Source organism: Dasypus novemcinctus, chromosome 4 (genome assembly GCF_030445035.2).
Source record: "Dasypus novemcinctus isolate mDasNov1 chromosome 4, mDasNov1.1.hap2, whole genome shotgun sequence".
Lineage (NCBI taxonomy): Eukaryota > Metazoa > Chordata > Mammalia > Cingulata > Dasypodidae > Dasypus > Dasypus novemcinctus.
In genome coordinates, this window is record NC_080676.1 from 159,106,600 (window position 1) to 159,130,537 (window position 23,938).

At 42.8% G+C, this 23,938-nt stretch overlaps 1 protein-coding gene across 6 annotated transcripts in view; it reads left to right on the forward strand.

Annotated features, from left to right (window-relative positions):
- The window catches only part of KCNJ15 (potassium inwardly rectifying channel subfamily J member 15), a 55,935-nt gene extending 32,223 nt beyond the window's left edge, over positions 1–23,712 (forward strand). For 2 of the 6 annotated variants that reach the window (XM_004462325.5, XM_004462327.5), the window contains exons 2-3: positions 18,847–18,950; positions 21,180–23,712. In XM_004462325.5, coding sequence (XP_004462382.1) covers positions 21,194–22,327 — 1,134 coding nt within the window. In that variant the 5' untranslated portion in view covers positions 18,847–18,950; positions 21,180–21,193 and the 3' untranslated portion in view covers positions 22,328–23,712. The other 4 variants (XM_004462324.5, XM_004462328.5, XM_058296241.2 and 1 more) reach the window with 4 other exon arrangements.
- Positions 23,713–23,938: the final 226 nt, after the last annotated feature.

Here is a 23,938-nt window from a genome sequence, read left to right on the forward strand (position 1 = left end):
GAAAATTTAGGGTGAAAATTGGAGACATAACCTTTGCAATGACTGAAAGATAGGACACCATCTCTGCTTTAGACAATATGGCGCTCCCATCAATAAGCTTATAAATCATCCAGTTTGTGGGGACATTCTTGTTAATGTCCAAGGCTGCTTTTCCAAGCTCCATTTGCTTCCATTCATTCATTCAACTAACATTAAGTCCCTGTTAAAACCTAGACTTCGGTATATACAAGGTAAGATTTGGTAGTTTACATTCCAGTGAGAAGCAATGGGGTGTGATGAATTAAGTCCTGAATTTTGAGTCAGATAGACCAGCATCTAAATACTGTTGCTACCAGTACCAAAACTCTGTTGGCTTCTACAAAGGGTATTTATTTGAGATAAAAGCTTACAGTCACAAGGCCCTAAAGAGCCCAACTTAAGGTACCATAAGAGGTACTTTCTCACCCAAAGTCATTGGCCACATTTTGGAACAAGATGGTAGGCAATGTCTGTGAGAATTCAACCTTCCTTCTTCCTCTTAAGGCTCCATGGTCTCAGCTTCTTCCAAACTCAGCGATAGGCAGATATAATGTTCCTTTCCTCTCTCTCATGGGCTTATTTCTCTCTGGGCTTAGTTGCAACTGTAGGTTATTAGGCTCATCTTTCTCCTGTGTCTATGGAGCTGTCTTGATTCCTCTGTGTTCTGCTGTGTATTTACTTCCTGGGGCTCCAGCATCAAAAACTCCAACTCTCTCTTCTGCCATGTTGCTTTCAGGGGGCAGGGATTCAATGGCCTACTGATGTGACCCAATCAAAGCCCTAATCATAATTTAACCAAGTAAAAGTGAAAGCGTTGAAGTTAATACAGTCTAATACACCCAGAGGAAAAGACCAGTTTACAAACATAATCCAATATCTATTTTTGGAATTCATAAACAATATCAAACTGTTATACCACCACTGACTAATTGTGGGACCTTAAGCAAGCTCTTTAACTTATCTGAGCCTCAGTTTCCTTGTTTTTACCAGCGTTTTACTGGAGTTCTCCTGGAATTTGGAGTTAAAATATATGAATGCCAACACAATGCTGGTCACCATGTATGTTTTCTTTTTTTTTTTTTTTTTTTAATTAAAATTATTTATTTTTACGAATTACTGTATGTTTTCAATTAGTGACAGTTATTAGTTTGATTATTATTATTGTAACTAGATATACACAAGTATGCACACAATTCCACTAAACTGAGAAAAAATATTGTGGGAGGTAGAAGCCCAGAAGAACACATAGAGAAAGCACCTAACCAAGGATAACAGGTACAGAAGACATGTTCCTAGAATAAGTAAGATCTCAAAAGATAGATGGAGACAGCAGGTGAAGAAAGGGGGAGAGGTTTCCAATAGGTGGGATGATATTTACATATATATATGATATTGATGTGTGTGTGTGTGTGTGTTTTAAGGAGGTACAGGGAATTGAACCTGGGACCTCGTACATGGGAAGCAGGCACTCAACCACATCTGCTCCCTGCCCCCCTTTTTTTTGGCATAGTATTTTTTAAAGACATCAAATCCATAAGTGGAGGATGAACACATTTGGGCAACTGTGAGTCATGCAGCATGACTGAGCAGGTAGCAGACTGAGGAGTGGTAGCAATTGAGGCTGGACAGTAGACAGTAGACAGGGCCAGTTTTTGAAGGGTCTTAGGTATCCCCTTCATATAGTGAAAGCCAAGGAGCTGACCAGCTGAGGAGTGCCTTAGGGGATCACTGGGGCTACATCTGGAGAATGCTTTAGAGGGAGGATCACTTGAGACAGGGATCCCATCATGAGCTTGCTGTAGTCACCATAGAAAGAAAGTATGTAGATGTGAACCCAAGCAGTGGCAATGGGATAGGACATGGAGAGAGTATCAAGGAATATTGTGGTAAAAATCTATAGAACCTACTAATTGATTATGGGAGCAATAAAAGAGGTTTCTGATTGGGGATCGAGGAGTTTTCAGTAAATACCATTGCCTGAAGGTCTAAAGAGGAGGGCAAACAGAACTGGGGGATTGGGTAATGAAGGTAGGCAGGGTTTTATTTGGCATGCCCAAGGACAATCACATGGAGAAGCCATAGATAATTGGTTGACTGTTGGTCTGACAATGATGAGAAAGAGCTGTGATGTAGAAACCAGTCCAGGTCTGATGATTGGTAAAGGTGGCATCTGAGGCTGTGCAAGTGGAAGTAATAGTATACCTCAAGTGAGAAGAAAATGGTTTGGAGCATGGGCATTCTGGAAAACACCATTTAAAGCATGAGCAAAAGCAGAGGAGCCTATGAATGCAACTGAGAAGGTTCCAGAAAAGTAGGGGGGACATCAGGAGAAGATGTGGAAACGTTCTAAAGTGTGTTACAGAAGTGTCAAGTAAGACATGGAATAAATGTGTCCATTAGCTGAGCTGTTAGTGTTTCTGACCAAGGGAAGTAGTGGGAAGAGGATTTATTGCCAGGGGTTGAAGAGTGATGACCTGGCCGTGGTGGAAATAGAGACAAAGGGCTATTTTCTTTCCTCTTTAAAGCTCTTCTCCACATCCTTTGGTTCTGCTCCTCAAAACTAGGCTCTATGATGTGGGACATTCTCCTTAGCTAAAATCCTCATTGCTCAGCACAACCCCATGGCAAGCACTCTGGCTCTTTTCATCCCATGAGTTTTATTACCAATGACCTGGAGGAAGTGGATCAGCAGTGGTACTCATCAGTGAAGACAATGCCAAGGTCTTTCAGCCAGAGCCCCATTGCTGAGTTCACCCCCTGAGAGTTGGGGCTCTTGGTTCAAATTAGGCCTAAAGATAGAGCCAAGGAAGAACATTAGGAATTGAGCAACTAGGTTGAATTTAGGGGCAAACTCACTTCTACTGGCAAATTTAATGGTCCATTGGTGTTCCCTCTCCCATCCTCCACATTGTCTCTAGCCAGTCTTGCACATATACTTTTACATGTCCAGGTGAGTTAGAGGGTTTAGTCCTGTCATGCTGTACTTTGTTTCTTTGGGCGGTAGACCTAGTTTCAGAATAAGGATGTTGATAATTCAACTATGCATCATACTCTATTGACATTGACACCAACTACACAATATAGAAGATGCAGATATTTGAAAACTCACTTGAAATGACTTACTGCATAGTACATAGTGCAACCACTATTACAGAGTGTAAACTGACTCAGAAATTAAACTAAGGTACATAGTTCAAATTTGATTATAGTAGTCTTTTGAAAGTTTTAATAGGACACACAAACACAAATTGCTGGGTAGATCCAGTGAAAATCAAGGGAATAATGTTTTCAGTCAACAATATGTGTGTGTACTCAGTTCAACAAATATTTATTGAGGACTGCGTGTGTGTGATTGTTTCCCCTCTTTGGATAGAGAGCATTTGTAACCCATTCACTCCTAGCACAAGGGTCCCATCAGTGTAATATGGAATTAGCTGTTATTAATCAGAATGGAAGAGACTCCTGATTTAACACTCTTGCATTTGCTGTTTGCAACATGGGAGCTTTAATGACTAGGAGTGGTCAAAACCTTGGTTTCCAACTATGCTTCCCATAAAGAATGTTTCCAGATATAAACACTGGTAAAGAATTCCTGACAACAGGAAGAGTCCCTGACTATGACTATTTTGTAATGCTTTATGGTGATTTGTAAACAGTGTTTTTTTTTTAAGGGCTCAACTAGTGACCTTGAGCTTTCTTCCAGAGGTAAATCCATGTGCCCCACAAGTTCCTCCTAGGCCCCTTTCTCAACAATGTTCTCTGAGAGAAGTCAGCTTTAATGCTTCCACAGCATCCATTTTATGGAATGAATGCCCCTCTTCTATCCATCTAGCATTGTGCTAGCTGTGGCCACACAAGGGAGAAATGAGAAAATAGGCACTCAAACAGTTTGTTTCCGGTTCTGTGGCTCAGATAAGAATCCATGATTTTGAAAGGCTGATTGCTCCTCAAAGTATGGTCCTTGGACCCTCAGCCTCAGTATCACCTCAGAACTTGTAAGAAATGCAAATTTCAAACCATGCCCAATCCCAGACCTAATGAATCTGAATCTGCATCTTTACAGGATCCCTAGGAGATTTGTATTCACATTTTAGTTTAAGAAACCCTGGTATAAGGAATGAATTCATGGCGGCGAACTTGGCCCGGTGGTTAGGGCGTCCGTCTACCAAATGGGAGGTCCACGGTTCAAACCCCGGGCCTCCTCCACCCGTGTGGAGCTGGCCCATGCGCAGTGCTGATGCAAGGAGTGCCCTGCCACGCAAGGGTGACCCCCGTGTAGGGGTGTCCCCCGTGTAGGGGAGCCCCACGTGCAAGGTGCAAGGAGTGCGCCCCGTAAGGAGAACCGCCCAGCACGAAACAAAGCGCAGTCTGCGCAGGAATGGCCCGCTCACACGGAGAGCTGATACAAGATGACGCAGTGAAAAGAAACATAGATTCCCCTCTGGACTGACAATGTGATAGCCAGATCCTGAGCCTCAACAGACTCCAGCACCTACAATCTGACTTATTGGACTTACCACACTCAGCTAAGATGGAGTTGAAGAAGGACAACCACCACACCATGGAGCCTAGAGTGATTACAACTGAAAATGGGAGGATTGCATCCAGCATCCAGGTGGAATCTGACCCTCCTCTTGACATAGAGGTGCAATGGACACAACCAATCCAATGTCCACATAGAAGAGGTGGCATTGGATTGGGAAAAGTGGACATAATGGACAAAGGGTATGGGGAAAGGCAGGAAGAGATGAGAGGTGGAGGCGTCTTTGGGACATGGAGCTGCCCTGGATGGTGCTTCAGAGGTAATCACCGGACATTGTAAATCCTCACAGGGCCCACTTGATGGAATAGAGGAGAGTATGGGCCATGATGTGAACCAATGTATATGAGGTGCAGAGGTGCCCAAAGATGTACTTACCAAATCCAATGGATGTGTCATGATGATGGGAACGAGTGTTGTTGGGGGGGGGGGGAGAGGGGGGGGTGGGGGAGTGGGGTTGAATGGGACCTCACATATATATTTTTAATGTAATATTATTACAAAGTCAATAAAAAATAAAAAAATTAAAAAAAAGAAAAAAGAAACATAGATTCCCGTGCCGCGGACAAAGAACATGCAGCAATAGACACAGAGAACAGACAGCTGGGGTGAGGGGGAAGGGAAGAGAAAGAAATACATACATAAATAAATAAATCTAAAAAAAAAAAGGAATGAATTCAGAACTTCATAATCACATTTTAGGTTTCTGTTAAGAAACCCTGGTATAAGGAATGGATTCAAAACTTCATAATCACTTCCCTCCACTACCACCCCCCCACACGTATATAAGAACATTTGGGGGAATACACATATAATATAGAAGGTTTTGTTCTGTACTAATATATCATGTTCGTTTTTAACTATTCACAAGCAACAAAATTTGAAAAAAGACAAAGTTAAATCTAAATATGAACAGTTCTATTATTTTATTGCTGTACCCAGATGGATTGCTGGTATACCTCCACATTAGCAACCCTTGGACCAAAGAGACAGAAAGAGAACTGAAGGGACTTTTGGAATATTTTATATACAATGTACAGTGGACTTAAGTCCTCAGAGAACACAAAACACAAATGGGAAGTAATTTAGGGGACTTATTGAATATATTTATATCCACAGTATTTATTATTTTCATAACTTTGTGAAAAGCACAATCCATTTTCTCTTCAAGGTAAGAATTGTAGGCTTCCCTGTGTGCTAGGAATCAACATTGGAAGTCTAAATCTATTTCCAGCTCCATCATTCAAGTCCATCATTTGCTGTCCTGTCCACGAGCCTAGTTTTGGACTCGCTTCCTCTATGTACATCATCTTCACATGAGATAAACCAGTACTGAGTCTGGGTGACTCCAAGTCCATTTGAACACATTGTTCCTTCTTCAAACATTAAGTCCATACCATGTGCCAGGTATTGTGTTTAATACTAAGGATAAAAGGATGAGTTTAAACACCCACCCCCTGAATCTGTTCCAGAGGGAAAGACAGGTTCAAAACCAGATCATTAGAGCAAGACAGTGTTATCATAAGGTGTGGCCAACTTGCAAGAGACAGAAGAGAGAAGCAAGATGAACTGTGCCTGGAAATGGAGGAGGTGACATTTGATCTGGGTCTTGAGAGATGAGTAGGAGTTTTCCAGGCACGCAGCAGAGAAGGAATTTGAAGTAAAGGGACTTGCCCGAGCAAAGGCTTAGGGCAAGAAACATGCTTTATCAGCACTCCCTTTGGTGAAGTGCTAACTCCTCTAATCCACTCAATTAAATGAAGCATTAACTTGACATGAAATGATAACCCTGAATACTTACAGAACACTAGGTTCTTGGATTTTCACAATCAAAAAGTCTGAGAATAAATTATTTCATAAGGTTTGGCCATGACAGTAGGTGGAAAGTTTCTCAGTAGAACACAGTAAGTACTGCTCATTTACAGTAAAATCTGTAATGCTTGGGAAAGGTCTGTGCTAAGGAAATTGAATTTTCAGATTAACTGCATAAAAATGGAAAGTCTGCTTTAAAAATCTTTAACTTTTGTTTTCCTTTAAAAAGATAACTGCTGCTAAAATGTTAGAGCCTTTTTATCTTAATCTTACCTAGAGAGAGAAAAATAGAGGGATTACACTGTTTATTGAGCTATTGGACTGTTTTTTGGTTATTCAACATATTATCAACATTTTGCCATGATTTTTAAAAAATGACATACTATTTCAGGTTATAAATATTTTATAATTTTAAAATCATTTATGTATTATTGCATATTCAGGTTATTTTGAATGCTTTAACATTCCAATTAATGTAGCAAACACTCTTGAACTTAATCCTGATGTACATTTCTTATGCATTTTTAGAAGCAAATTTACTTGCTTAAAGGTATAAATAAATAGTTTAAAACTTAAAAAAAAAAAACTATACTAAATCAATCAGAAGTCCGGTACAAACCTGTTCATCTCTGCATACTTGTCATTATGGAATGTTTTTTTAAGGTAAACTTTAACTTTATTTTGGAATGTTGACATGTATTTATAATCTTGGGTAATCTGATAAGTGAAAATTGGGTCTCTTGTGGTTTTGTGTTTCTTGGCCTGGTGGCTCCCCTTAGTCCTCTTTGCGGGGGCCACCTCCTCGGTCTACCCTGAGCCTGCTTAGGACTTAGCCTGGCATCACTTTGCCCATGCTCTGCTGTCTCTTAGAGAAGCACATCCTCAGACTTGGTTCACTTTCCATTTGTAGACCTAACAGCCAAAGACGTCCCTCCTGCCAGCCTCTTTTGAATGCCTGGCACATAAGCACTGTCCCCAGACTTTCTCTGTTTGGGTCACTCCCAGGCAGATTTAACCTCATCCTCAAACCCAAACCCAGGATCTCACCCCAAGAATATATACATGAGTGCACTCCATGCTAATATAATATCAAAACACTCAAACAACCTGGATACCAATTAAGATATGAACAATTAAAAAATCATGGGAGAGGACCTAGTATCCTCTGAATCAGTAAAATATCCCCAACCATCTAAATTTCATGCCAGGAAGCCAGAAGTCATCTTTGATACCTCCTGTCCCTCACCACCATCTCCAATATGGCACCTCTGAGAGATTCCCGTTGACTCTATCTAGAAGATGTAACTTGGACCTCCTCACTTCTGTCAACCCACTGATATTATTCTCGTCCAAGCATCAGTATTTTTAGCTTGGATTACTGAAAAGTCCTCTTAACAGGACTCTCAGCCTCTGTGCTTGCCTCTCTCCAAGCTATTCTCCATGTTATGTCAAAAATGATTTTACAAGGCAAGTCCAATCCTGTCTCCTCCCTGATTAAAACCTGGAGTCTCTCGCCATGCTCCCAGGATGAAGGCCCTCGATGGTGTGGCTGCCCTCTGCTCCTGCCTGAACTTGTTCTCTTCCCCCCTGACTCCATGCCCTCTCTCACCTCCTGGAAGTGACCAGGCTCTGTGCCACCTCCCCACCTCGGGCCTTTGCAAATGCTATTGTGTCTCTCTGCCCAGAACCCTCCCCTCTCTCCTCACTTATTGCCTTGCCTGCCTCCTGACATGGCTCCCAACCTACCCAAATGCTCCTCATTCTTCATGTCCCAACCTGCATACCGCCTCCTCCAGGAAGCCTTAGGGCAGCCTAGACAGGACATGTGACGTGCTCCACGTTCCATATTCCCATCTGTTGTTGATTTTTTCTCCTTGGTCCTTCCCACCGATGTCTTTAGCTAACTTGTCTAATGATTGATGTATTGCCTATCTCCCCAGCTCCATTGCAAATTATATGAGAGCAAGAACCAAATCTGTCTTCTCCACTGCTGGATATGCAGCACTCTGCAAAGACCTCAGCACCCAGTAGGTGCTCAGTAAATTTGGGTATATAAATGAAAGAATAAATGTAGTTCAAGGGCCTTCATGTTTATATACCTTTTAAATTGTTTTGAATAATATATCTATAAACGTTGACTGTTTTTGGGGGGAGGGTTGTTATTAATTTACCAGGACTTTCTATAGTAAGAATTTTAACCCTCTGCTGTTCATGTGTATAAATACGATTTCCTTTCAGTAAGTCCTACTTTGTGTGTTTTGCTTATATGTAAGCATACATTGATAAAAGCCAACCCTTATATATCCAGTCACATGAGCAGACAGTTTTATGGTGCTTCCTATAATTTTAATCTCATACAATTCTGTGAGGTATGGGAATTATTATTATTGCCTTTCTGCAGATGAAGAAGCTGAAGCTCAGAGGAATTAAGAAACTTGTCCAATATCACATAGCTAGTACACCCCAAAAGCAGGATCCACTGCCCCTAACCTTTATACTCTTCTGCCTCTAAAGAAGTGCTTAATTTTATTTCTAAGTACGGAAGAGGCAATGTTCAACGTGACTCTTGAAAGACAGGAGGGAGTTAACCTAGAAGGGGAGAGAATAAAGGAGCTTCATGAAGGAATTGCCTGTTCACAGATGTGGAGCTATGAGGGGTTGGACTGTTCAGGAAAGGGCAAGTACAGACCAAGACCAAATACTGAAGGGAACACAGTGGAAGAAGGGAGCAAAGTCCATGCTTAGGAGATTCTCTTTTTGATTGCAAAGGCGTTCAGGATTTATCCTGCCACAACGGAAGCCACCAAGGAAATGTGTGAAGGGAAGTATTGCCTGGATTAGTACTCTGTGGATGAGTAAACGCTCTTGTTTTTCCTGGTAAGAGTTATGATGAAATCATAGTAATGTAACATTGCATGTAACTGAATGGTATATTCACTGGAAAAATCCAGTTGACATAATTCTGAGAAATGCTCCATGTGAGGCAGTAAAGTGCAAGCTTTTCCTCTCTGTCTCTGCTGTTTTCTTCCATTTCCTCCTCTGTATCAGTACAGAAAGAAATTGTGCCATTTCTTTCAGAGTAGAGGGTGTTGGAATATCTCCCCATTGACATTGTTGTTCCAGTTCCGTGAGCACCAGCTTAACATGTTCTCTACCAACCACGGTGCATAGAGTAAGGTCCTGTTGGAAAGGGAATTGACTGTGATTCCAATTGTTAAGCATTTAGGCCATTTGTATATAAAAGAAACAGTATCTGCAAAGACGAATTGTTTAAAATTAGAAAGCGTCTGTGGGGAGATAGATAAAGAGAATTCTTTGGATGGTCCTGGTTTTGGTGGCACCCCCACTCCAACAATGTTCAACTTGTTTTCAGAGTTGATGGTACTAGGAAAATCTGGTTTTCTCTTCTTCAGAGGATGTTGTCTGAACATTAAACATTGTCTTTAAATTCTTTGGCCTTCTGAATCGTTCTTGAGCATAAATCTGCTCAATCTGTAGGGTTGCCAGATTTAGCACATATAAATATTAGGTGTTCAGTTAAATCTGAACTTCAGATAAAGAACAAATAGTTTTTAATAGCAATTAAAAATAAAGATTTAATTATTAATCCTGTATGGGACATGCTTATACTAGAACATTATCCATTGTTCATCTGAAATTCAAATTTAACTGCACATCTTGTATTTTACCTGGCAATCCTAAAACACCAAAATGGAGCCAATAGTCCTTCGCTAATTACCTACAGATGGTTAGACTGTATTTTCTTACAGTGTTTACCAAAGGAGATTAGTAGATCTCAGACTTTGATTGAACGTGAAGGCATTTTGAGGTTTGAAATTTTCTTATCATCACTCGAATATCACAAGCGTCTGTTTTCAACTTTGGGACAAGCAGGCAACTCAGAAATATAACCGGTCCTTAAAGTAAATTGACCACAATCCAAGAATTTTAGTATTAACCATGTTCCCCTGGGATCTGGTGGGATCCAGTTTCTTTATCAGCAAAATGTGGTCAAAGTTTAGAATGGCAGTGAGATTAACCCTTTTGACATTTATCCCATTGTTAAATAACTTGCTCCCAAATCTGGGATATGATTTCAATCGTGATAATAATCAGCATGGAAATCAACAAAAAAAATTCTAATTGAGTATCCAGGTGATTCACACCAACATCCATTAATCACCAATGTGTATAGATAACAATTTCAAATTTATTTTAAGCAAAAGAAAACGTAATCAGTATGAAGCCAGAAACACAAGCCAGTCTTAAATCTGTACATATATTTATAACACACTTTCTGTATTTCTATGCCTTCATCATAGCAAACATAGTATACAGGTGAGGCAAAGAAAGATGAATGTGAGTGGTTAAAGGTGGTAGACTCAATGTCTTAGTAAGTGAAAGATTTCTTTAGGAAAAATCTGTTTGGAAAGTTGCAGAATTATTCACTGCTACACCATAAAAAAATGCAGTGGTCCTGTGTGGAGCAGCTTCTCCAGTCACACGGTGATAGGGGTTAGAGAAGATGATCACCACTCTTGCTTGCTTCTGTTTTCTTCGTCTTTTAGTGTGCTAAATGTCTCAGCTACGCCCAGTTTGAAGTTTCATGAAATAAAAACAAGAGAAACAAGTACTGTCCACAAATACATTCCTTCTGTCACATTCCAGGTGACATCCTCAGACAAACCCAACCACTCGATTTTTCCTGTTCCTTAACTAAATGGTATTGTTTTGAACCATCTTCTCCTCTGCGTTACATCTAAACTAATCCAGGCAAGAATAGTAAGTGAGATTCCATGAGCTAGTTGAAGAAATATCTTCCCTAAAGAGAAATTTTGGGCAGTGCATTAAGGAGGCTAATGCAATACAATTTGCCTTGCCAGACATAAATGTTCCTGTTTTTCCAGTCATCTCACAACAATGCATGTCTAAGCCATGCTGTGATTAGAGGGGAGAATATGCCAATTACCCGAGTTCTTCACATGTTGGAGCAGGGAGAGAAACCAAGGGTGGTAAACCAAAGGAAATTTCCATTTGCTCTTAGCTGTTGCACATTCTTACTCTATAGGAAAGTTAGCTGTTATTAAGTAATAATGTTCAGCTGAAGTTGGTCACTTGTAACAACAGACAGATGTATAATGTTTTATTTGGGTTAGCCAGCCCTCTTACAAATAAAGGGCCTGAAATTAAACTGTCTTTACAAAAATACTCAGCAAATGATACCTCTTACTTATTCCAGTGCTTGGATTCTTTGCCATGGAAAACGAGTCTCCTGTCGAACCCAGGATCTGTTTAAACTTGTCTCTGCTGAGTAGAGAAAGGTTGATGTTCTATGGAATGAAAAAAAAAAAATCCCCCTGAGGAGCAAAGGGTATAACTATGCAAACCGCATTTAGAAATGGAAAAGGAATTTATTTTAGTACTTATGGAATTCGAAACAATAATAATGGACTGGAAACATAGGGAAAATGCTAAATATTTGCCCATAGAGGCAAATTGGACCTTTGGAGGTTCACATGCAATGCAAAGTGTGGAACTTGTCTTTAAAGGAGTTCTTGTTGCACTGTCAAGGCATTAAAGGGCAAAGGGAGACCTCTGCAATTCACCTCACTAACAGGTTCTAGCTGCACAGTCCTTTGGGAAATTGAGTTTGCAATAGTAGTTCTCAAATGTTAGTGAATCTGTCAGAGAGCTTTTTAAAAACACAGATTCTTGGGAGGCTTCTGCAGAGATCTAGTATCTCATGGGTGCAACCCAAGAATTTGCATTCCTTCTGAGCTCCCAAGTGATGTGGGCGCTGCCACCTTCAGTACAGTGAGATGGACAGTTCATCTCAAGATAGTCCATGGCAACATGGAGAGAGATTTGCCCATAAAGTGGATTAAGAGTCACAAAAGCTTGCTCCCAGACCTAACTCTGTCACTGGCTCAGGGCCCTGAAAAAATTTCTCAATCTTTTTGATCCTCTTTTTCCCCAGATTTCAAGGGAGAGGTTCAGAATGGATCAGCAGTCCTCAAATTGTCCCCAAATGTCAGATAAATGCCAAACAACGTCCTTTGCTCAGCACCTCTAATGTACAAATGTGCAGTGAGCATCTCCAAAAGGTGGGGGCAGGGCCAATGTGTGGGTGTTCAGTAGGAAAAGCTCTCCAAAATTATTTGACCATGAATCCCTCTAATCCTGGAACACCTGTGCACATACCTAGGGAAGGTCGCGTGAGAGAACTGCCAAGGTCCATCACCCCAGCTTTAGCCCTTGAGCCCCAGAATCTCAGCGCTCACTGCCATGCTCCGTTACTCCCAGCCAGCACGACATTGAAAGCTACTCTATGACGAGTCCCATCATCCAAGAAAGAAACTGCAGAGCGATTTGTGTTCAGTTTCTTTCCTCTTCCAGAAATTCTCATATTATCCCCCAAAAGGACACAGCGCAGTGACAGAGAGAAGCCTCTAGAAGTTGAAATCAATAAACCCAAGAGAGAAAAGCCCTAGACAGAGCAGCCTGAAGCAGAACTAGCAACAGGGACAGGGGAGAGACAGGCAGACCCTGCCGTGTGCCTGGTCGCCCACAGCTCAACTCGAGGAGACAGAGAGCCTGGAGGAGAAGGCAGAGACCAGCAGAGCTGCCATTGTGCCATGCCACGTGGCAGGAGTCCATGATCGCCAGCAGCTAAGCTTTGGGGAGAGAGCTTTGCTTGATGCCTTAATTTGGACATTTTTCCCAGTCTCAGAACAGTAAGCTTTTAACCTAATAAATTCCCATTATAAAAGCAACCCATTTCTGGTATATTGCTCCCAGCAGCTTGCAGCAAAATAAAACAACTCATCACGTGGTGAAAACTGTGTATCAGTGGTCCTCAAAGTGTGGTCCCCACCGCAGCGGAATCAGCATTATCTGGGAACGTGTTAGAAATGCAGATTCTCCTTCCAGACCTACTGGATTGGAAACTCTGGGGTAGGCCCAGCCGTTTGTGTTTTAGAAAGTCTCCCAGGTCATTCTGACATTCTCTGAGGAACTCCTGTTACAGAGATAGATGCTTAGATTGTATGTTCAAACAGTACTTGCCTGTATCAGTTTCCTCATCTGAAAAATGAGATGAGTAGTTGTTCCTATTTCAGAGTCTGTGTGAGAATTAAATGAGTAGCTAGCACCATATATAAGGCCTGGCACCAGGCAAGCAATCGGTCAAGTGTAGCTATTAATTCTGTGAGTGCCTGCTATTTCAAATGAAGGCCAAGGGCTTGGTGAGAGGAGCTTATTTTAGCCCGGATGGCACATGCAAGAGTGGTCCCCTGTGAGCAAATTTTGATGGTAGAGTATCACAGTGGTTAGGTAGGAGCACAGCCATGGGACAGGCAGATCTGGTTTGCTAATTGGGTCCTACATACATGTGCGTTTATGAACATGGGTAAACTGATCTCTCTAAGTTTAGTTTCCTCACTTAGCAAATGGAGAGATGAATCCATTCTTCACAAGGTAAAGAGAATGATTAAATAAAATAATGTTGTAATTACTTCAAAAAGTATCTGTTCCCTTTCAAGTACCTCTTTCCCCATGAAAGTTATAAACAATATTATGATAACGGCCTCTGGGCAGCTCAGTGTACCTATAGCATCACAGATCATGAGGCGCCAAATCCTTAAACTGGGATTTCTTTCTTTTTTTTTATTTATTTCTCTCCCCTTCCTCTTCCCCTCTACCCCCCCCCCCCCCCCCCAGTTGTCCACTCTCTGTGTCCATTCGCTGTGTGTTCTTCTGTGACCGCTTCGATCCTTATCAGCAGGACTGGGAATCTGTGTTTCTTTTTGTTGCATCATCTTGTTGTGTCAGCTCTCCATGTGTGTGGCGCCATTCCTGGGCAGGCTGCACTTTCTTTCGCACTGGGCGGCTCTCCTTATGGGACGCACTCCTTGCACGTGGGGCTCCCCTACGTGGGGGACACCCCTGCGTGGCAGGGCACTCCTTGCGCGCATCAGCATTGTGTATGGGCCAGCTCCACACGAGTCAAGGAGGCCCGGAGTTTGAACCGTGGACACCCTATCCATTGGGCCAAGTCCACTTCCCAAACTGGGATTTCTTGCTGGACAGAAGTTGAGAGTGATAGGGTATGATGTCCTTATAACTTGCTTTGAAAAGTTGTCTCTTCATGATCAATTTAAATCTTTTCACAATTTTGGAGTAATTTAATGGGAGGAATCACTCACTCTCTCTCTATTGTCCTTAAGAATCAGGAAAATCTCTCTTCTTGCTGGAATCTTCTTTGGTTTGGGTTTCCTTCTCCTGTTCAGCATGTAGTCGCAGACCAACAGTTGGAGTTGGCATTGGGATATTTCAGGACTTTTGTGGGCTTTCCTTCAAATGCAGTCACTTTTAGGTCAGACATTTAATCCTAAAATACAGAAACCTGTTGTAGTACCTCCCAGTTGCCAGGCTTCCGCTAGGTTTGACTATCAAACAGCTGCAAGAGTGCAGCGGCTTGCAGGGAGGGAGTTACCAGGTAGCTGTGGTGGAGCTGGAGCCCTGCTCCAAGTGACGGAGTGCCCCGCCCCCCCAAGAAGCACCCCCAGCAATGGCGCAACTGTGCGGTGGGTCTCGGGCTCCTGCTCAGCTGTGCTGTGAGCCGGCCAGGGTAGAGCACCTGGTCTACCCTGCCACAAAGTGGTAGGAAACGAAATGCGTCTTCCCACAGGGGCGGCCCAGTGCAGGGTCCTTTAGGGACGAGGCCTGCTGTGAGTAACCAGGAGCAACGTACAACCCACCACAACAACCAAAATTTACCACGGCTCTACCTAAAGGCTCCCGGCTCATGTCTTCAACAGAGGCCATTTTGAGGGAGGAAACCAAGGCACAAATTTGCTATAACCCCAACGTATACCTCCCTGAGATGCTTAGGATTTTCATGGAGAATAAATGACCTCTTCCGTAGCTCCAAGAAGCTGTCGTTCCTGCCAGCCATCCTCATTCCTCAATGGCTTAGAGGCAGGGGGGTTAAAAAAAAATGGGTCTCAGAAGGAAAGGAAAATTTACCCAGCAGATAAGAACCGAAGGAGTGGCCTTTGGAATCAGCTGGCAAACAGCCTTGTTGTTTGTCAGTGAACCCGGCCATTTCTGAGGCCACCTGGGCAAAACTATCTGTGCCCTCAACTGGCATTAAGAAGTGAAAAAAAAACTAGATTCGCATCAGTGGGACCCGCAGTGAAGTGAATCCAAGGCTGCTTTGAAGGACAAGGGGAATATGGCCCAAAGCCAAAAGCAGGTTCCCAGTGCATCTGTTGGAGTGGCCAAACGCACAGGATCCAAAGAAAGGCTAGCTAAGCCTGACTGGTTTTATTTTCAATTATTTTAAGTCTTTTGAGTTCAGTGAACCCCAAATGTATTCTTGTCAAGCACTTTTTTCTACTTAATATTTAAACCTGGGTATGCTTAAACTGAAATTTAATCCAGATTTCTGATACTTAGCCAAAGAGGTCATCAAAAATGGTTTTGTTAGAAATGTTTGACACCCAAGAAACCTTTTAAAACAACTTTTCTTACCAACAGGAAGTCATGTTTTGTCAAAGTAGAAAAGCCAGATCCCCCAAATTCTGGAAATCCGAAGTTGTGATTTGAGCCAGATTTCATTCGTCCACACACCACCATCCCTTCGGGTGGTACTTGGAAATGGTTCAGTTGAGGGTTGGACGAGAAGCCCCAGGTTTGAGAAACTGTTGCTCTCCCATTTTTTGTGTAAGCTCTTTTTTAGCAGATGCATGTATTCTTTTGTCCCCTATCCCGCCACACAGGCTGAAGTTTTTCCCAGGATGGGCAGATTGAAAGCGTCCAAAGTTTGACTCAACAGAGCTCTAAGTTTTTTGACGTGCTCAATTTGTACTAACTAGAAGGAAAAAAATATTCTCAAGCTGATTTTTCCCCTAACAAAGCATCCACTTGAAGTTAAAAGTAGGAACCATTTTGGAGAGTTAGAAAATGGGGTATCATGGGATGACAGGTTAGCAGCAGAAGTGGTGGGCGGAAGTCTATTGTGGAAATTAATGATTTCTCTGTAGTTAATTCTGGCTAAATATTTTTAACTAAAAGTATTTAAATTTTTATTAGATTCATCATATCCTTGTTTTCAGGAAATTGATACTCAGTCTTGGGCCTTTGGGTAGCTGGGTATTCATGGACAAGTGTGGTAGAAATGAGAAATTCCTGAAAATTAATAAATATGTGTTCTCAATGTGTTTGTGTGACAGTGTTATTTTAGAATGCTCAGGGAAAGTGGGGGATATGGATCTTCTGCAAGGGGAGAAAGCTTTTGGTCCTGTTCGACCTATGTATCATAGCGTGGTGGTTCACAAAGTGTGCTCCCCGATGATTAGTATAAACATCACCGAGGAATGTGTTAGAAATGCAAATTCTTAAGCTCTACCCCAGATCTACTGAATCAGAAACTTGTAGCCTTGTAGGTGATTCTGATACAGCTAATGTTTGTGCTCCTTTGTCTTGGTGGTTAACAGCCTGGCTGTGTAGGTGAATTCCTTGTCACCAGCTGCTGGGAACTTGGGCAAGTCCTAACCTCTCTCTGCCTCAGTTTCCTCATATGGGAATAAGGATGGTACTTACTGCACAGGGTTAGTATGAGGGTTAATTGAGTTCATATTTGGAAAGCACTTAGAACCGTCCCAAGCACATGGCACTTTGATAGTGTTATCTATTTTTTAATTATTACTGTTGTTATTTATCCAAATATTTCCTACTTTGGACCCTTCTGGCTTTATTGTTGCTTATTATTTGCGTGTGTATTTCTTCATATATATAATACATTTATGAGTCATTTTCTCTCTGCCAGAATAGTCTGTTCCAGCTTACCATGGTGGGTTTCTTTGGTCATTCTCTCTTACAAGAGTCATTTTCTTTCCTCTCTGAGGATGGTGACAGGAACTTCCTTTCCCTTCTCCCCATCTTCATTGTTTTGTCCATGACACTGGAGGTATAGTTGTTCATGTAGCTAAGTTCCTTTTAAAATGTTTCTACTGGTTAGTTCTGTTTCAAAATTGTGTTTCTTTCTTTTGTCTCCAGAAAACAAATGCTGTGCAGCATAAACTCTAGGTGACTTCATGTTGTGTATCTTTTATTAGCTGGACTTAGGAGAGGGTAAGATTGGCCTCTCTATTCCATATTTGTAAGGACTTCACTCAGGGAGATATCTCCATTTAAGGATTACAATCTCCACCTAGAAGTTTAAGCACTATAATGAAAACTGGAGAAACAAATAGTCTTTCTAGAGACTATAGAAAACTACTAATGGTCTGTCTGGAATGGAGATAGGAAAAAGTGGGGGGGGGGGCATTAGAAGAAAATATCCTTTTGACATTCTTTTCATTGTCAGCTTTTGTGAAAATGTTAATGTCCCATATCATTTTAGAAGTTAAACCAAGTGGGATGCCGAATCACTAAGAAAAAAATCCAAGGCAGTAACTAAAAATTATATGAAATATGTGTGTGAACCAACAATGAAGTAAATCTCATGAATGAAGAATAAAATACTAGGAATGTTGTATTTACACAATAAAGCATCAAGAGTATTGCAAATGGGTAAGGCTGATGGGTGCCAAGAAGGAGAAGCTGGTTTAACAGCAGTAAGGAGCGGGTCGAGGGCCAAATGAGCAGTGAACGCCCTGGGAGAAACCAGCCCAGAAGAGGCTATGTAGTTTGACACTTGGAGCCCTTTAGCTATAAAAGTATTTATTAGAAATAACTGGCAGATCAGGAAAGAAGTGTGAAGTGGGTGTATGTGTAAGAGAGAAATTAAAAATGTGTGTGTGTACCTCCAACTCGGGGAGAAGTATTGCAGAAAATAAGATGCAGAAGAAACTCTCCAAGGGATGGCAGTTTTCACGACCCTTTGGAGGTTTCAGGGGGATTTGGTGACGTACTGACAAGAGCACTGGCATAGCTTTCAAAGCCTTCAGACCTCATTCTCTCTGCCATGACGCAGCTGGGTGACCAAGACAGCTCACGCCAGACAGTGGTAAAGCGCGTGTCCCAGGAGATCGCTCTGACCGGCCCTTCCACTCTAACACTCTATGACTCAACACCAGGAATGCATTTCCACAGGCGGTAAAAATACTCTCGACTGTCCCCTTCCAGGCCCCGCTGTTTACTTCCTCTGCGCTTCCCCTTCCTGCCTCCCTGTTTGTGGCTCCATTCACAGCCTCCGGCCTCAACGGGGGTGGGGGCCCTACCCTTCCCAGCGTGTTTTGCCAGGGAGCTGCCTCCAGGGTGGGGATTCTCCAGTGAGGGCCGCGGGCAGCGCTTCAGCTGGAGTCTGAAGGCACTCCTTGGGCCTTTGCCCTCCTCTTGGCACCACCCAGCTTCTCAGGGATGGGAAGGTGAAGGCCTCGTCCTGGCCCCAGGGGACCACTGAGGGTCCTGTGGCCCTGGATGGGCTGGTAGTAAACACCTGTGAACACCCCGCACCCTCTCTCTTTCAGGCAGGAGCTGAACCCCATGGTAGCCAGGTGGGTGAAGGCAGCGCGGACGTTGCACCTGCCTCGAGGAAGACAGCCAAGCTTTGGAGCTGCTGAGTGCTGACCAGGTAGTGAATGGTCCTGAGGGCGTAGGGCATCGCGAGGGCGGGAGAAGGACAGAGCAGGGTAGCGGCGCCCCTGGAGCCTCGTCCACCACAGACAGCATGGGACTCAGACCCCAGAGGCCCTTCGGCTGGTTCCCCCATTTATGAGTACCAACCCCTCACAGAAGGCGTCATTCAAGTGAAGCGCTCCAAAGCCAGGCAGGCAGAAATGCAGCCAAAGAGCTTTCAGCAGAGAGAGAAAAGGAGCCGTTCGTCCCCAGCCTGGCCTGTGCCCCCGTGGAAGGAGAGGTTAAAGCAGAAGTTTCATGGCGCTGCCTTCCTCTCACAGGGCCAAGTTTCCAGTCCCTGGTGGAGGGCTGAGTTGGGAGCTCTGCTGGTGCCCAGAGAGGATCACTCACCCTCGAAAACTTCAGCCGCTGTTTTTATTTCAGTGGATTAAATGGCATGCACTTTCCCCTAGAAGTTTCCTCTTTTAAAAAAAAAATAATAAGTGCATGCAGTCACTCGTGTCTTAGCTGAGTGTGTCTCTGGCAGGGTGAGTGTCCTGGGCTTGTTGATGCAGCTGGGTGTGCCAGCGTGGCGTTTGGTTTCCAAACGCCCATTGCGGTCACTTTTCTCTGGTTACTGAGGGGTGCTGCGGAGGACAGGCTGACCCATGTTCATCACTTAGAGCCTGTATTTTTCTTCTGCATTTCCTACCAGTGTGAGTGGAATTAGGCTTCTCTGAGGAAAAGCAATTCTCAATAACTTATGGGCCCTCTCTGCAACGAAAGCAAAAAAAAAATGACTTTCCTTTCCAAGAAAAAAAAAAGTATTTCAAGGGGGCATTTGGTAAATGACAGGCTCTTAAGGATATAGCAGGACAAATAAAATGCCCAACAGCTCACTACATCCTGAGCAGGTGTTCTCCAATGGAGGCACTGTGTTTCCTCTGTACCTTGAAGGCATTTGCTCAGGGGATTACGTTCAAAACTTCTGTTGAGCTGCTGCTGCTCAAACAGCAGAGATTATTCCCTGAATCACAGGCCACTGTATACCAGTCCCTTTAGGAAATGGGAATTTTTTTCAACCCTTAAAAAGCCACGGAGGTGGGGGAAGAAAAAGCCAACCAGATAGAGTTATCCCATATTCAGTCACATTAGCTTTTTCAAGGACTGTAGGGGAATTTACCAGACAGGTGCTCATAGATGCTGTGTAGCCGCTTGTTCCCCTCTGCTAATGTTACAGAAGGTTCCCAGAGGCTGAGCACATCTCCTAGGTAGGTCTTTGCTACTACAACTTCTATGTCTTGGTTTTTCATTTGTTCATTCAAATAGATTTTCTAATGCTGGTTATCCTAGTTCTAAAGAAGTAAGACTGAAATTTGTACATGAAATGTCATACTGAAAATGATATATTGGTGGCAGTTTTCTAAGAATAACGTAACTATCGAGTAATTAATAAAGCTTAATTACTCCCTATAAACATGGGTGCTTTTTTTTGCTTGTTTGTTTATTTGATAACTTAGTTTTATTTCCAATGTCATGGAGAACTAAGAGAGGCCATGGATTCTAAATTATTCATTGGGCTAGGGGGAGGAGGAAGAATGCATTATTATTCTAGAGAATGTGATATAAAAATCTGCTTTAAAAAAGCTTATTAATATTACCTGAGTTTTCAAAGTATCATTGTATTAATATTGTCCATTGTTATATCAAGAATTATCTTATGGATGGTAGACTTTGATTATATCAGTACTGATCCCATACTCTGTTAAATTCCTTTTTTACTTTTCTATAATTGGAAATCCAAGATAGGTCCTTGAATATGAGTAAATACTCATAATATTATAGTGTAGCATATACGTAATATAGAGAGCATGTTATCACAAAGAGATAGATAGTATTGTTTGAGTATAAAACATTATTTTGATACTTTATATCCATTATTTCATTTAATCATAAAAAAAAAAAAACAACCCTGAGAAGTCATGTGTGTTCCCATTTTACAGATTAGAGAGCTGAGGTTCAGAGCAATGAAATAGCTTACCCCACATCACACAGCTAATAAATTTCAGAGTCAGCATTTGAGCCCCATCCTAAACTGCCTTCCTCAAGTACAAACCAATTAACCTCGCATTCAGAGTTCTGTGACTTAAGTCTCTTCTTTCACCTAGAATATTCTATCACCCCTTTCTGGACGGTTCACCAACACATGGCCATAATGAAGCCTCTTTTTTTGTCATCTCCTTAGGTGGTTCCAAGAGCATGGCGATGGATGCCATCCATATCAACATGGCCAGTGCCCCCCTGGTGAAGCACACTGCTGGGGCTGAGCTCAAGGCCAGCAGACCCCGGGTCATGTCCAAAAGTGGACACAGCAATGTGAGAATCGACAAAGTGGACGGCATCTACTTACTCTATCTGCAAGACTTGTGGACGACGGTTATCGACATGAAGTGGAGATACAAACTCACCCTGTTTGCTGCCACTTTTGTGATGACCTGGTTCCTTTTTGGAGTGATCTACTATGCCATCGCCTTTATTCATGGGGATTTAGAACCAAGTGGGCACACTTCAAATCACACTCCCTGCATCATGAAGGTGGACTCTCTAACGGGGGCCTTTCTCTTTTCCCTGGAGTCCCAGACCACCATTGGCTATGGAGTCCGCTCCATCACCGAGGAATGCCCCCATGCCATCTTCTTGTTGGTTGCTCAGCTGGTTATCACGACCTTGATTGAAATCTTCATCACAGGCACCTTTCTGGCCAAAATCGCAAGACCTAAAAAGCGTGCGGAGACCATCAAGTTCAGCCACTGTGCGGTCATCACCAAGCAGAATGGGAAGCTGTGCTTGGTGATCCAGGTGGCCAACATGCGGAAGAGTCTTCTGATTCAGTGCCAGCTCTCGGGCAAGCTCCTGCAGACCCACGTCACCAAGGAGGGGGAGCGCATCCTCCTCAACCAAGCCACTGTCAAGTTCCACGTGGACTCGTCTTCGGAGAGCCCCTTCCTCATTCTGCCCATGACGTTCTACCACGTGCTGGATGAGACAAGCCCCCTGAGAGATCTCACGCCCCAGAACCTGAAGGAGAAGGAGTTCGAGCTGGTGGTCCTCCTCAATGCCACCGTCGAGTCCACCAGCGCTGTGTGCCAGAGCCGAACATCTTATATCCCAGAGGAGATCTACTGGGGCTTTGAGTTTGTGCCTGTGGTTTCTCTCTCCAAAAATGGAAAGTATGTGGCTGATTTCAGTCAGTTTGAACAGATCCGGAAGAGTCCAGACTGCACCTTTTACTGTGCAGATTCTGAGAAGCAGAAACTCGAGGAGAAGTACAGGCAAGAGGACCAGAGAGAAAGAGAGCTGAGGACACTCCTGTTACAACAGAGCAACGTCTGACCACAGTGGGCTGACTCTGGGAGCAGCTTCTGCACCAGTTCCACAAACCCACAGGCTGCTGTGTGGCTGTACTCTGAGACAGAGACCTGCAGAGTCAATCTTTTCCTTTGACCTGGTGGCTAACCAAGCATTTCTGTGTTTGAGGGGGTTCCTTTAAAATGCTCCATCTGAAGTGAACCCTCAAAATTCAGTTTTTCTAAAATGGGGGTACATTTAGAAGAACTGTGTCCAATGAGATGGACAGACATTCAGCACAGCCGATACAGAAAGGAAATTCATTTCTGTACAAGACTAACAACTATAATAGAAGGTATTTATTTAATCCAAGACTCAAAGACATTATGACCAAGGGTTGAAATGTGATTCAGTATTCACTTATATCATTACAGGAATCATAATTTTTTTTCTTTTTTCAAGCAGAGAAAATGTTATGTATAATGATGGCTACCTGGTAATACCTAAAAAGGGGCAGGGAGACTCTATACTCACAAAAATGAATAATTCCACGTTACTCCATGCTCACACAAAAAATAATTCTTCACTGGACTGAATCGCACAGTTGATCAAATCAGGAATTGACAGCTGTGGAAACATATATCCATGACGCTGATGCTATTCCTCACACTATTTTTTTTCTTTAGGAATGTTCTAGCCCCTTTCTATTCAAAATGTGGTTCATAGATCACCAACATCACCATCATCTTGGAACATCAAATGCAGAATCTCCAGCTCCACCCAGACCTACCAATTCAGAGTCTGCATTTTAACAAGAACCTCAGTGATTCACATGCCCATCAAACTTGGAGAAGCTCTGCTGTGGACAGTGTTTTCAAATGTACTTTCTGAGGCCATGCGGAAGCCTGACTTCCAGCGGTCCTTTCTCTTCAGGTCTTTACTATGGGCCAATATTCCATTCAGCCATTTCATTCCCAGTCTATTATAACATCATGTCCAGAAAGGAGCTTCGTGGAATTATTCACTGAAGTCCCGAAGGTCAACTAAATCTCTCGAGAGTAATGGGCGTCTCAGGCATGATAAATACGTGGCTCATTGATTATAGTTAGTACAAACGAAATCATAAATCAACTAACAAAAGTAAGCTGTGTAACCAAAAAGAAATTTGCTCAGACGTTGAAGTCAAGGTTGGCGTGAACCAACGAGGTAGACGAGGAACTGAGGGCAATGAATACATAAGAAAGATGATTCCTTGAAACAGGATCAAAATGTGATCATGTGATAGGGCGTAAGGAACATTCTGAACATTTCCGGACATCTCATGCACCTCAGTGTTACAGAGGTAACACTTTGCAGCTAGCTGAATTTGGGTGTTTGGAACCTTGTATGGGGTGGGAGGGGAGAGAATAAATGTGCTGGTATTGACTGAATGTGCAAAAAGTGAATCTCCTTTCATTCGAACCAGGGCAACCTGCATGTTCACTCAAGGAGTGTGTGCCTGAGACTGCAGTTGTCACATACACACACACACACACACATGCATATATGTGAGCCCCCGCCCCCCACAGATACGCATACCCTGCCTTTTCAAGCTGAATTGTGGGAGTTACCCATGAAAGACATTTGCAATTAAAGAGCAAGACCTTGAAAAATGTG